Source organism: Marmota flaviventris, chromosome 1, assembly GCF_047511675.1.
Source record: "Marmota flaviventris isolate mMarFla1 chromosome 1, mMarFla1.hap1, whole genome shotgun sequence".
Taxonomy (NCBI): Eukaryota; Metazoa; Chordata; class Mammalia; order Rodentia; family Sciuridae; genus Marmota; species Marmota flaviventris.
In genome coordinates this window covers 89,628,072-89,642,308 of record NC_092498.1, presented here as the reverse complement: position 1 = coordinate 89,642,308, position 14,237 = coordinate 89,628,072, and the positions used below count along the sequence as shown (strand labels likewise).

The 14,237-nt window shown below is 55.8% G+C and overlaps 1 protein-coding gene across 6 annotated transcripts in view; it reads right to left on the bottom strand.

Annotated features, from left to right (window-relative positions):
- The window catches only part of Adcyap1r1 (ADCYAP receptor type I), a 52,942-nt gene extending 41,103 nt beyond the window's left edge, over positions 1–11,839 (bottom strand). For all 6 annotated transcript variants that reach the window (XM_071608361.1, XM_071608337.1, XM_027939651.2 and 3 more), the window contains exons 1-2: positions 11,499–11,839; positions 1,380–1,500 (exon numbers count right to left, since the gene is read on the bottom strand). In XM_071608361.1, the coding sequence (XP_071464462.1) occupies positions 1,380–1,430 (51 nt within the window). In that variant the 5' untranslated portion in view covers positions 1,431–1,500; positions 11,499–11,839. The remainder of the gene's footprint in view (positions 1–1,379; positions 1,501–11,498) is intronic.
- Between the last annotated feature and the right edge of the window lie 2,398 nt (positions 11,840–14,237).

Genomic DNA, 14,237 nt, shown 5'->3' with positions numbered 1-14,237 from the left:
GAGGAGAGTGGCAGAAAGACCTCAGGGCCAGCAGGGGGACATCCTCTTAGTCATGAGGGCCACGAGGGCTCTTCTCAGTCACCAGCTCAATGCCTGGCCTTGGGCAGATCCCACTCCCCTCCTGGGTCTCGGTTGCCACATCTTATAATAATTTTAGCAATCCCATATGTAGCACTTTACTAAGTTCATGCTTTATTCTGAGCGTTGTGTGTGTGTGCACACACACGCACACACAGACACACATATATGTATGCATATATCTTAGAAGTATTAGGAAGTATTATTTTTTATCATTTTCCATATGTGAAAACAAGTAAAGAGATATAAAGTTACTTGCTCAGTGTCACATGGCTTAGTAGACCGTAGAGTCGGGATCTGAACCCAGATGTTCTGGCTCCAGAGACCACAAGGATCTAACTACTTAGGGGGAAGCAAGGGGTGGGGGCGGGCTCAGGGTCTCTTTCCCCAGGGGGGCTCGTGAGGAAGTGGCGCCCTCTAGCTGCTGCAGGTGGAGGAGCAGCGGCTGCAGGCCAAGAGGCCCACTCACCACTCTTCCTGGACTGAGAGGGAAAAGTGAGGCTCAGAGGAGTTAAGGAAGCGCAGCCCAAGGTCAGGCAGTGGTTGCTGGCAGTTTTGGATTCTAGCTCGGGATCAAGTAATTTCACAGCCATGCATGCTATCATGACAACTGCCTCTGCACGCTGTCACTTTAACTCAACTCCCAGGCAGGATGGTTTCCCAGGGGACTGTCAATGCGTGGAGAAGCAGTCACCAGACATCGGAGCTGCCAAGGGCCATGTTCAGGGACACTTCCAATCCCAAATGCTCACAGATATGCAGGCAGCTCCCCCAGAGAGGGACGCACTTGTCTGTAATCACACAGGGAATCAGAACAAAGACCTGGACCTCTGCTGGTCCAGAGCAGTGGGGCCAGTACTTGGGAAGCCTCCTCTTCCACTCTCTGTCCTCATCCTTGCTCGGAAAAGACATGAGCAGAGAGCAGCCTCCTGGATTCAAATCTGGCCAGGCCTCCTAAGCTGGAGACGAGAAGATCAAAAGACCCTTCTGCAGCCCTAACCAGGATGCCTGCATATGGCTGAGCAGGCTGTGTACTGCACAACTCCAAAGGTGGCCACGCATGCCACTATCATAATAAATTTGAAATTTCAAATTTATTTGCTCTAATCAGTCCAGCATCCTAAGGAAGGGCATTCTTCTGATTCACACAAAGGTGCTAGATGGTCCAGTGGGGTGTTGGCAGAGATACCAGTCAGGTATCTCAGCTTGAGTGAGGACACAGAAAAGTCACAGGTTCTCTGGGGAAAGCCTCAGGTGAGCCTGAGCTGCAGATTCATGGAGGGGAGGGTTCTGGGCCTTACCACAGGCAGCAGGAGGAGTGCAGCCAGGGGGACCTGCAGGATACTGGCCATGGTGCTCCTCAGCCGGCACTGCTGGCCTCCCACGCCAGCAGCCGCTGCTCAGCCCCCAGAGGTCCACAGGCTAGGGAGAAAGGAAAGGCGTGAGTCCTGGGTTGTTCCCCCACCCTCCTGCAACATGGTCCCCAGCCTCCAATGCAAACTCCCTCCAGGCCTGCAGCCGTCCATCCTATTCTTTCGACTCCTACAAACAGGTGAGGCCCAGGGTCTACATCCTCTAGATACGGAGGATAGAGTGGGGTGCAGGCTGGCTCAGCCCCGACAGTCTACTGGAACGGTCGGTCTGGAACGGCTTTCTCATCTGCCGTAGACCAGTTGTCTCCCCAACCTTGGCATGCTCCCCTTCCTCCACAACAAATGGACAGCTTTGCCTAGCACCGCCTTGCCCACCCAAAGGTGACACTTCCCTGTCTCCCTGAGCATGTGATCAAGCTGGCATCTAAGGAATGCGACTGGCAGCAGGAGAGCCTCGTGGGCAGCATCCCGTACACAAGGGCTTGGCATGCTCTCCTCTCCTATTTTCTTGCCCTTCCCGAGTGTGGACAAGGATGCCAGCTGTGGGCGGGGAGAGCAATGCTCTGAGAGGAGCCAAAACCACTGAGTGCAGCTAAACAGTCTGGACGGCCTACCTCGCCCCAGACTGCGCTGCAAGGGAAATAAACTTCTACCTAACTTACTCTCTCTTAAGGACCCATTTGTTCCAGCCACTTAGGCTGGCACCTTATAGAATATACCTTCCTTTTGCCCTGCCTCACCCCACTTTGTCCTCAAGAAACAAGTGACACAGAAAGCACAGTGACTACTAAAGGGTGTGCTCAAGCCTCAGAGCTACCCGGACCCCCCCCCCCCCAAGAAGACAAATATGCAAAGACTGGGACCCTGGCAGGGACCAGAGAGGTTACAGGGAGTCAACTGAGGAGCTGCAGGGACCCAGCTCACTCCCAGCAGAGGACATTCTGCTTCTGAAACTGATGACGAATACATATACCCTGCAACCCAGCAACTCCACATCTGGGAAATTTTTGCAGTTGAATCAAAAGAAGGATATGCAAGGCTATTTACTACGGCATCATTTAAAATAGCATCTGCGACAAAGAAAAAAAAGGGGGACAGAGCAGCAGCCACCCAGCACTCACTGCTAAACAGGCTCTGCAGGGCCACACAATGGAATGCCACACACTCAGCTTAAAATCGTCATTACTGTTATTATTAAATTGCTATAGAAAAGGTTGAGTAGGCTCAAATTAGGGGCACCGCTACCTGGCACGTGTCTGGTTTGGGACAAAAGGGGCTGGAGCAAGCGCTGCCCCTGCATCACAACCACTAGGACTTGCAAGTGCATGCCCAGTGTGCACAGCTGCTGTGACCCCTGGTCCCCTGTGCCTGGCTCTCAACCTAACCATGTCTCCGTCCATCTCTTCTGGCCTCCCCTACAGCCTCTCCAAGCTCAAGCTGGTGATGAGCAAGCACCCAAAGGAGAAATAGAAGCTGCTGCAGGAAGGCTCAACAAAAGGGGCCCCCATGTCATCCCCAGCCCAGGGCTCACTCAGAGATGCTGAGACAGGCCTTGGATACCCCAAGAGACACTCTGAGAAATCCAGTGCTGACTGCGGAGGGAGTCAGGGAGGATGGAAAGCACTGGCCCCAGCACTTGCAGACACCAAGGACAGGCTACACCAGACACCCAGGCTTCCACGGCCTATACCCTCTCCCAGCTTCCTACACACCCCTGGTGGCTACAGGCTGCCTCTGACATGGCCCTGGGGGGTTCCCAAAGGACTCAGTCACCTCCATCTGCCCTGGGAAGTACAAGATTCTGCTTAAAGAGAGATGGCCTCCTGTCCTTCCTGCTGGGATAGAGCAGTGCCTGGTCCCAGTGATCCTCAGCAGGGGCTGGAGGCCATCTCTCCAGGACAGCAGAGCTGGGAGAGAAGATACTGCAAAGCAGAAGCCTCTGAGATCAGGGGGTGACTGCCCTGGACCTTGGACAACCTCAGGTCAAAACAGAAAAACAGAGCTCCTTGTCCTCAGGGACCGCCTGAGCCGGCACTAGCACGGCCCACTATAGGACAGGGCTGCCCCCACATGGTGGCCCATGCCTCCTCCCCAAGTCGTGACTGCTCAGCCCAGTCTGTGTGCAGCCTGGGCTGCCCACTGGAGTCACCTGCAGAGCTTCAAAGGACACCTCCGTGAGAGAAATCAGAGCCTCTCCGGGTTCAGTCCTGTTCTGTGTTCCCAGGTGGCATCGTGCAGAATTAGAACTATAAGGGTTTGTCTTAACCTTTAGTAGAGGCCAGGAAGTGTGCACACAGAGCTGTGGCTTGAAGGGTTCCAGCAGGAGGAGTACGGCAGCAGGGGCACGTGAGGGCTGGTTGATCTTCAAATTCTCTTTCTGATCCACACGCTGTGCGCACACGCACAAATACACAGAAACAGGTCCACGGAGATGACAATAAAGACATGTCAACCTCACAGAGACAAAAGAGACACGGATCCCCAGGGCTCCCACTTGAGAGTCTCAGTACAAACTCCCAAGATGGGATACACACTGCGGAACAGGTCAAAAACAGGGAAACAGAGCTCCTGGTCCTCAGGAACCCCCTGAGGACCAAGCAGACAACGCCACACACACACACACACTCCTTCATGGTAACAGACACACACTCTTAGAACCAAGTCACGTGCAGAAGCAAGCAGCCGAGACTGGGACATTCAGACACATCTATCAAACAGGACATGTATGTTGATGCACATGCTCTGTCTGTAGTCATCCAGACACATCAAGGCATCGAGATACTCATGAATGCAGACCTGGGTGCAGGCACGGGCACGAGTGCAGGCACACATGAGCACGTGCACACAAGTGTGGGAAGGCCTGGGCTGGCAGGGTGCGCGCCCTGCTCTGCAGGCAGCTCCTCCACCACCGCTTCAGTGGACTGAGAAGAGCCCTTCCCTTCCCTTCCTGGCAATTTGCATCACCACCAGGCTGCTCAAGCTACCACAGGAGCCAGCAGAGAGATGTCCCAGTCCAGTAGCACGGGGTAAGGGAGCTGGGGGCTCTCCACACAGCACCTCCTCTGGAACCAGACCCAGAGTTCTTGACGCCAATGCTGCACTCTCCTGCATCCCTGCCACAGCCCATTCCCTGTGCAACCGGGCAGGCACTCCCCAGCAAAGACAGGGAGAGAGGACTTGGGGCTCCAGGGCCTTGATTTCCCAATCACACACCTCTGGGGACCTCAGATCACTTTCTATAGCCTCCCCAGGGTGCTAATACCCTCAGTCCCTCCAGGCGCTTCTGTCCCTGCCCACACCCTGCACTGGACCTGATGGGCAGAGCCCAGAATTTGCAAACTTAGGTCACCTGTCCTGTCCCCAAACCAGTGTTCTTCCAGGTACTTGTGTGGCTCCGCTGCCCAAGGACAGTCTTCTGAGGACCCCAGTCTGCCACCCTATCAGCTGCTCCTCCTCCACCCCATCTCCACTGCCTCTTCCTCAGGTGACCCACTCCATAAGGGCCAAGCCACCACAGCTCTGAGGACGGTCATCAGGTTCCTGGACCCAACCACTTAAAATGTCTCAGGATGATTTGTTTATCCATGTCCCATGACATTGCTCTTGGGTCTAGGCTCTGCAGGGCAGTGGGCTTTGAGGACAAACTCTGCCTCGGGACATTTAACATGGCAGACAAAGGAATCCTTTTTGCTAGAGTTTTTAGCCTCAGGATCTTAGGCAAGTGGCTTGAGCCTTCTGTGCCTCCATTGTAACCTCTGTAAAATGGGAGTAACCGTAGTGCCTGTCTCCTGGGTATTACTTCAAGGCCTCAACGATTTACAAAAACTGCAGAGGGTTCTGGCCCCCAGTGGGGGCTCTCTGTGTTATCAGTACTGTTGACTCACGGCTTCCTGGGCAGGCTTTGCGCACCCTGGCGGCTCTCCACCCCCAACAGCCTTCTAAACCAACCGTTATTGGCCAATGGCTAATATCTATCAAACACTCAGTCTGTGCCAGGCTGTCTTCCAAGTAATAAATGTGCAATAACTCCTCCAACCTCCTGAAGCCTCTTAAGTAGTTCCTAGCACCCTCCTCATTCTACAGAGGAGGCGACCAAGGGAGACTAAGCGACTCCCCCAAGGTCACACTGCATATTCATGGCGGACCAGGGAAGTGAGCCCAAGCAGTCTGGCTCCCAAGTCTGTGCATCCTGGGCTTCTGCTGCTCTGCTTCTGGCAAAGGAAGACAGCTCAGAGCCTTCGGGTGCCCCAGGGTGACCCTGACCCTCAGGGCTGATCAGGCCCTCTGTGACCCCCTGCCCACCCATCTCTATCTGTTTCCCTCCTTAGGAAGAGTCAGTGATCGGCACGCATCTCAGGCCTGAAGCAGACCTGAAAGGCCACCTCCCCATGGTCCAGCTGGGGAAACTGAGGTCAGAGAAGGGGAGACACTTCCCAAGGTCACACAGCGTGGTACCCTGGAGGTTAGCCTAGCAGGAATGGGATGCGTAATAGATAAGTGAGCCAAGAGGAGTTTGAGGGGACCCAGTGGCACACCATCCCCCCTTTAACTGGGGTTAGCCTGACCTCCTCCAGCCCCCTAAGCTCAGTGATGAAGCCTGGAACTGGCAGCAGCAGCAGCCGCCGTGTCCTCCTATGAGTCGCGGCTCGGGCAGCGGTGGCCCAGCACACGGAAGACACGTCATCAGTCAGCACAGGAGCAGGCGGTGACTCACGGGGCGCTGCTCTCCACATCTGAGCGGGAGGAGATTCAGAGACCCTCCAGCCGCCCCCTCGCTGCACCAGATCCAGCGGGAGCCCTTCTGCAGCACCCCAGCCGCGGGCCAGGCTCCTGGCCAGCGTCTCTTGTCCCTCTCTAGCAGCTGGTCAGGACCTCAGAGGGAAGCTCCGATGTCTCCAGGTCTCCTTGCAGCCAGCCCTAAGCAGCACTGGGTCTTCTGCCCTACAGATGCCCCTAGGCCGGTGTGAGGACTGCACCATCCTCTCCCTCTCGTCCGGCCACAGGAAAGCCCTTCCTTTCATACAGCAGTGTCAAGCTTAGACACCAGACAGACAAAGACGGCCAGGAAAAGAGCATCACTCACCTCCCCTGCTCTCCACATGCTGCCTTTGTTAATGAGACCAAAACAGGTCCCACCCCACTTGCTCCTCTGCCTCCTAGGACTGGAAACGTAGAGGGAAGGTGAAAGAGGAAACACTTCCTCCTACCCATTCCCCTCAATAGAAGGGACAGAAGCTGCTTCAGGGAAGAGGGAGGAGTTCGAGCACCTCTTTCCTCCTAGTAAGGCCCGAGCTGATGAAGGCTGAGCCCTGGGTGAGAAGCTTCCTAGCAATCACAAGATCAATCATGCATACTGATTCTCCTCTTTGGTGATCAAACCAAACCATCCTTTCAGAGCTGCTCAGGTTCTGTCCACAGTCGGCCACAGGAGCCAGGTCACCAGACAGGCCCCAGGAATGATTCCACCCACACCCTTCATTTCACATGGGCTGGACTGGGGACTGGGGCTCAGGACGGGGAAGGGCTGGGCTGGGGTGCACTCTGGCAGAATCACCCCTTCCATCAATGACGGTGGGGGGTCCCAAGAGGTTTCTCCAAGGTCACACTGTGAAGTCCTTTACCCCCCCCCCCCGCCAAAAAAAACCATGTCCTGTGAGGAACCCCTTCCACAAAAGAGAGTGCAGGAGCGCCTCCTGTCCTGCAGGGTCAGGGGGAGCTGCCCGCTCCCAGGCCAGGCTAAAGGAGGAGGCAGAAGACCAAAGCTGGGGTAAAGCGGAAAGACGTTGAGAGGTGAAGGAAGGGTGGGCGGGAGTGGGAGGGGAACAGGAACCCCGGAAGGGGGGGGGGCGGGCGCTGCTTTGGAGGATGCTCACTGAGCTCCCCGCCAGGCAGGGGGCGTGGCTCAGGAGGAGAGTGGTGACCAGCCCCACTGACTGCACTTTCCCTTAGCCCCAACTCCGTTGTGCAGGCGCTCCTGGCCCCTGCACACACAGGTGTGTGCCCAGAGTGCACACATGAGTGCCTGCTGGATGGCCTGGGAAGGTGACCAGCTGGGACACTAGAGGGCTGGAACACAGGCAGGGATGGGCCCTGGAGAGGGCTAGCAGGGGAGTGGGGGGCTCTGCTTGCCCCCTAGAGAAGAGCCCTCCAAAGGCTGGTGAGCAGAGCAGAGGGGGAGGTGCAGGGGGACGCTCTCCCGAGGCCCCTCTCTGGATCAGTTGAGGGGGAGCTGGAACAGAATGGGGAGACAGAATCCAGAGACTCAGAAAAACAGAAAGTCTCCCTGGCTCATCTTGGGGGAGGTGGCAGGAAAGAAATGTCCCAAAGGGACAGCAGGGGGAGGAAGAAAGAGAGGGCAGGGCAGGTTCACTCCACAAACTAATAAATCAGAAGCTGGGAGACTCCGAGAGGCCTGCACAGGAGCTCTGTGCTTTACTCTCTGCCAGCCCCCTGCAGCGCCCATTTGTTAGGAGGAAAGGTGAGGACAGCCAGGGCCATGCATGGAGTCTAGAGAGCCAGGAGGAGCATGCCCAGCCATGCCTCAAGGCCAACCTAACCTCCTACACCACCTCCAGGAAGCCCGCCCGGGCTGCACCCACCCCCTCTGACCTCATCCTCCTCCGAGAACCCCCAATCCTGGGATGAAAACTCTCTCCTTCCTGCCCAGGCTGCTTCGGGTCTTATCATGTTCACGGTGAGGTTCAAGTTGTATCTGGAAACAAGGAGCCTGCAGGTTTGAGGGTGGTATCCCTCACAGTGGGGGTGCACCTAGAGCTGGGCACAGAGGGTACACAGGAAAAGGGGCTCAGGAGCCCCTTGGGGATCAGGTGACATCAGTGTCCTCAGAGTAGAAATTTATTGTGTGGATGCCGTGGGGGCTGGACTGGGATAGAGGGCAGAGGCCAGGCAGGACCTGCCCTGGGGCGGGCTCTTGTGAGCTCCATGTACACTGCGTGAAGCACCACGGTGCCCTCGGGTGTCCTGAGTTCCCAGCACCAATCGCCTGCCTTCCTCATTCTCCTGGACGCCTTCTCTTTTCTAACTGTTGGTCTGGGAGTCCGCAAACCCTTGAGGCCTGTTGGATCCAGCCTGTCACCTGCTGTTGTACAGCCAGCCAGTGAATGGTTTGTACGTTTCTAAATGGTCCGGAAAAAATTAAAAGAAGCATTCTTCCTGATACATGCAAGTGACCCCAAATTAAAATATTCAGTGTCCACAAATAAAGTTTATCAGAACATATCCTGTGAGGCTTTGTTTTTATTTACATACTTTCGACGGTTGTCTACGATTGTTTTCAGGCTACATCAGACAAAAGAAATCACTGCAACAGGGAATATTGTTCACAAAATCTAAAATATTGACTGTATTTACAAAAAAAAAAAAAAGCTGCTGACCCTCGTTCTAGGTTCATACAGCACAGAGTGTACACACACACACACACACACACACACACACACACACACACACTTTCTCCACTCAGCTCAACATGCATCTGGACCTTCTTTGTGGTCTTTGGGCAAATGCCTGAGTCCCCAGGTTTGCCCAGGTCTGTGTGAAGACTCTCCCTGTTCATCTCCCTTACTATTTTGTCCAGACTCCTTGGTAGGTGTCATGGGAAGCCCACATGCCTCCCTGGCTGTGTGTCACTCCCTCTCTATGTGTCACTGTGGGGGTGGCTGTCACTGTGTGCCTCTGACGGCATCCAGAGCTCAGTACAAACACATCACAGCTGAGGAGTTTCCAGCCTCCATGTTGCCGGGCAGCTGGACCACACTTCAGACCCCCTGGATTCTTCTATTCAGAGGTGACAGAGGGCTCCTGAGGCTTGTAGGCCTTTCAGGGTAGAAAGCCCCCGGGTAGCCCCCATCTGGAGCATTTGATCTCTGATCACAAGCCTCCTCAGGACAGGAAATTCACTGTCACCCCTGGTATCAGCTCCACAGTGAGGGGCTGTCAGGCAAGCAAAACCAGCCTGGCACAAGCAGAGCTGGCGCACTGCACTTGGCACACCTTGGTCCTGTCCTCTGGCAGGCAGCACAGTGTGTCTTCCACTTAAACAATGCCAGCCCTTGCTCAGGGAGATGTCCATCCCGGGAGGCCAGCAACGTGGGGCACTCAAGCCTCCCCAGGAGGAAAGCCACCTTGTGGCCTTAGCTGCTGTCTTTCTCAGCCTCTCCCATATACCCTGACCTATAAACACTCGTTGTATGGATCTGTTTATTCAACACGAATTAATGAAGTGTCCCAAAGTAGGAGGACGGCAAAGAGAGGTGGCCATATGAAAAAGAGTGGGTCCCAAAGTCTTTCTCCAGTCAATCCCATGGCAGCCTAAACCTTGCACAAAGCAGGGCTTTAATGCGTGCTTGCTCAGATCAGTCTTTAACATGCAGGAAAGGGGCGTCCTAGAGGCTCCCCACAGACACCGTCCTCACTACACTCAGGGCAGACTCCTGGGGGTCTTGTCATAGACACCCCACCACCAATGAGCCAGTTCTGATGGCAGAAGAAGCATCTGGCTCCTGGTCACACCACGCACACTTGTTGATGAATTCTTTGGAGGATCTGGCTCAGGGCCCACCCTAGTGAGTTCTGTCTAGTTTATACTGTTCAAATTCCTGCTTGTGCCCAGACTGATGCTCCTGCCTGCCTTCTCCAAGGTCAGTGAGGAGCAGGAACCCCAGACTCAGCTTGGGACTGGGCATTCCACTGCCTGGATGCACGTAGCACCAAACTCAGATGTGGCTCCAGAGAAAACCTTGGTGCTGTCACTGCCCTGGCCCTCATGGCTCCAACACAATTCCCAATCCCCTTCAGAAGCCCACAGCCACCAAAAGCCTTTAGCCTGACCTTCAGGGTACCAGTGTGCCTCTGGCCAACTGCAGTCTGGGCAAATTGCGCTCCACATACTGTGCTTAGTCCCTTACAATCCCCCCACCCCAGGGCTGTTCACAGGCAAAGCCAAATGCTGTCTTGTTTTTGTCTTTGTTCCAGGATGGGGGCTTGCGGTACACACCAGGAGGCTGGGGGAGGTAAAGAAAGGGAATCTGACGCACCTGCACTGAAAGACGGAAATGGTCTGAAAAATGAGCAGGGCTCCCACCCCCCACCCCCAGAATCTTCTGAAGGGGGCCTAAGCTCCTTTCAGGGCCCCCCCTCCTCAGCTCCACGTGTGAAATGCCATCACCTTCCCGCCGGGGCTTCTTCCTGAAGATTTAACTCCATTCTTTGGCACCCTGGTCCTTTCTGAGTCCCCAACCCGCTCAGTTCCAGATGAGGATGTACCCCCGACTCCGGCAGCTGGCGCAGGAGCCTGGGCCTTTAAGACTGCGGGCAAGGGTCTTGAATGGGCCCACTTCAGCCCCGGGGGGCCACGCGCGTTTGTCCCACAGGCCTCTTTGGGCGTTTCCTTGCGGGACCACGAAAGCCCTGGCATTCCTAATCCCATCCTTTGGTGCCGCGGGAAACCGGAGACTACTACGCTCTTTTGAATGATTCCGAATGTACCCCGGTAGGGAGACATTCTCCACTGGCCTCCACCCCACCCCTTTCCAGCACACCACCTGCCCACCCCTCAAACCCCGTGCAGACTGCGGCACCTAGCCCCAGGGGACAGTTCAGCGTGGCCTTTGGAATCCGTGTAGGCGCGTCCGCCCGCCTTGGGGCTAGGGGGACAGGTCCCTTGGGGACCCTCTGGCCTCTGTGTCATCCCTGCCCTCACTGTCCTTTCTTGGCACCAGGATGGACGCTCGATGGCTAGGCCGACCCCCACTCCAGTGAGCTGCAGGAATGGGCCCCCCAAGCAACGGCCCCAGACACTAGGAGAGGGGTGAGACTGACGCGCAGGAAACAAGCAGCGGCTGGAGAGCTTCACCGATTCCGAAGCTTTGCCCCGCGCTGGCCCGCGCCAGTTCTCTGTCGCTGGAGGACGCGACTTGCGGAGACCGCCGAGCTGGAGGAGGGGGTCCCAGGTCCCTGCTATGCGAAGGTTCTGGAGCTGGGAGAGGGCTGCCGGGAGTGGAGGGGCAGGGGCGGCGGGGCGGTCCTTACCTGCTCACTGCGGGGCCTGGCCGTGGGGCTGGGGGCTGCGGGTCCTCCAGGGCAGGCTCCGCGAGGAGGACGCGCAACCGGCGAGTCCGCGCCCGGCGCCGCCGGGGAATGCGGAGCGTGTGCGCCGAGGAGCGCGCGCGCGGAGCCGAGTCGCCGCGTCCGTGTGGCCGCGGGCGACCGGGGTCCGTGTGTCCCTGCGCGGGTACGTGTGCGTGTGCGCACGCGGAGACCGCGTTCCTTGGAGCCGCCGCCGCCGCGGTCGTTAGTCACCGCCCGGTGCCGGAGCGCGGCGCCCCCCGCCTGCCTTCGCCGGCCCCGCGCCTCACGGCCGCCCAGCGGGGCTCGGTCTTGCGGGAGAGGCACCGCCTCCGCCGCGAAGCCAGGCAGGGGACCGGAGGGAGGCGACCGGCCACCGCCTCCCTCCACGGAGCTCGCAGGCTGGGGATGGGGTGCAGACCAATGAGCGCCCGGGGCGGAGTTAGGCCGAGGGGAGCCCGTACTGAGCGCGGTGGGGACCCTGCCGGCCGCACAGACCTAGCTGGAGCTGTGGCGCCAGGACCACTCCGCCCTGGGCGCGAATGCAGAGGTGACAGCCTCCATTCCATCCCACCACCATCCTCTCCCATCTACACCACCCCCCCCCCAAAAAAAAAAAAAAAAAAAAAACTGCCTCGGAGCTTCCGGGGCTGAGTGGGGCCTTTCCCTGTCTCGCCTCCTTCCTTTCCACCCTCTGCATGACACCAGCGGGGGAAAGCCCTTTTCTCCTTACTGTGTCCCCTGGGCATGTTTTAGATCCTCCTTGGGCTCTTTTCTCACTTCACATCCCCGGTTATGACAGGGAGTGAGGGGAGTTAGCTAGTTTTGCGGTACCAACCTGGATGCCCTCAAATGTAATGCTCTGGAGAAAGTTTCTATAGCCAGAAAAGGGGTCGGGGTGCTTACATCACAGAGGTGTATTTAAATTAATCTGCTTGCCGGCCAGCTTTGTGAGCGTGCGGAAGTGGCTTGACCTCTCAGAGACCCAACTTCTTCATATGCATAAGGGAATGTTAGTATCAATTCCCAAGTTCATGACAACAGCAGTAAATTAGAATAGTATATGCATAGCAGAGTAGTTTTCATTGGTTCACTGATGCTGAATAAATTACTATTGCTACTGTTACTGTAGTCCTGTTCCACAGTCTCCTAATACGAATGAGCAAACTGAGGCTTAATCCAGGGAACTAAACAGATCAAGTTTGCAGAGCCAGTGGTAGTGGAGCCACAGCCTAACAAAGCCATTATACTCCCAAATGAGTACTTACTTACTCTCTGCTCCATCCGTGGGCCCACGAGGTTGTTGCTGCCTGGGTCTGATCTCAGTTTGTGGTCACTACCCTAGGCTATGCATCCTGAGAGCCTCCTCCATACCCCAAACCTCAGTTCTGCAACCAGGTCTGTCCTTACCCCATTCAGGTATGTTCTTGGCCAGACTCCCTGTGGGTCCAAGTCCTGAGTGTGGCCACCTAACTGGAAACCCCAAGGAAGGAAAAAGACACTTGAGATTTCCCTTAAGGGCCCCAGAAGAGGACTGGAGAATGGAGATGAGCCCATACAGAAACCTAGGGGGACAATCTGAGGTCCCAGAAAGGTGCATGGAGTTTCCTAGGTGCAGGCAGCAAGCTGAAGGTTTTTCTTTACCCCCATCAACACTGGCCCAGGATGCCACACCACACTGTCTGCATGTCTCATATCCCTTCAGTCCAAGAAAGCTTCCTGGAGGAACAATGGGTCAGCTGGGCGCAGTAGTGCATACCTGTAATCCCAGTGACTCGGGAGACTGACAGCAGGAGATTGAGTTCAAAGAAAAATTGAGATGCTAAGCAACTCAGTGAGACCCTGTCTCTAAATAAAATACCAAAAAAAAGGGGGGGGGGGCTGGGGATGTGGCTCAGTAGTTGAGTGCCCCTGAGTTCAATCCCTGGTACCTAGGGGAAAAAAAAAGAATGAGTTGTATCAGAAAAAGAAGAGAAGAAGGTGAGGAGCTGTGCCATAGTTAGAATCACAGGTAAAACCTCCCTGTGGAACCCAGCTGCACCCCTTCTTTGCTTGTTGGCCCCACATTCTGGGAGTCTGCTTCCATAGTCACCTCCAGCTCAAATTCTGGAAGATCAAATGAGGTGCTATGTGTGAATGTGTTCTATAAACTGTGAACCATACTAGGGAAGGCAAGGCTGCAGGAGTTTGAGTCAGGAAGCACAGAGCACAGAACATTCAGACCAGGGAGTGTGTGGACAGGTGGAGATCTGGGTAACCCACAGTAGGCTAGCTTACCCTGGAAATGTATGGTCCCTTAACTTTGAAGGTCTGCCTTTAGTTCCTGACTTATCCCCTGTTGCATATTCTTTGTTTTCCAGGTCTACCCCGGGCTCCAGATTCCCTGCTTTCTGTTCTGTTCTCAGATACACATCTGGGTGTGGGCAGGTGGGCATGATCCCCACCAAGGGCACACTTCCTCTCTGCCTGGGCAGCCAGTCCTGCAGGGTGGAAACCCAACTGCCCTTTGCTTACATCTGTTCCCTTCATCTGTTCTGCCTTTCCATCAGGGCCCATGACCAGAATGTTAGCCCTGGATGACCATAGCTAGAGGTCAACCAGGACTCTGGGGCTATTTGTGTCCTGCTCAAAGGAACCTGAAAGAGGCCATTGAGGGTAGAGATACATTGCTCACCAAGCCAGACATCCCCTGAGTCCAGCCAA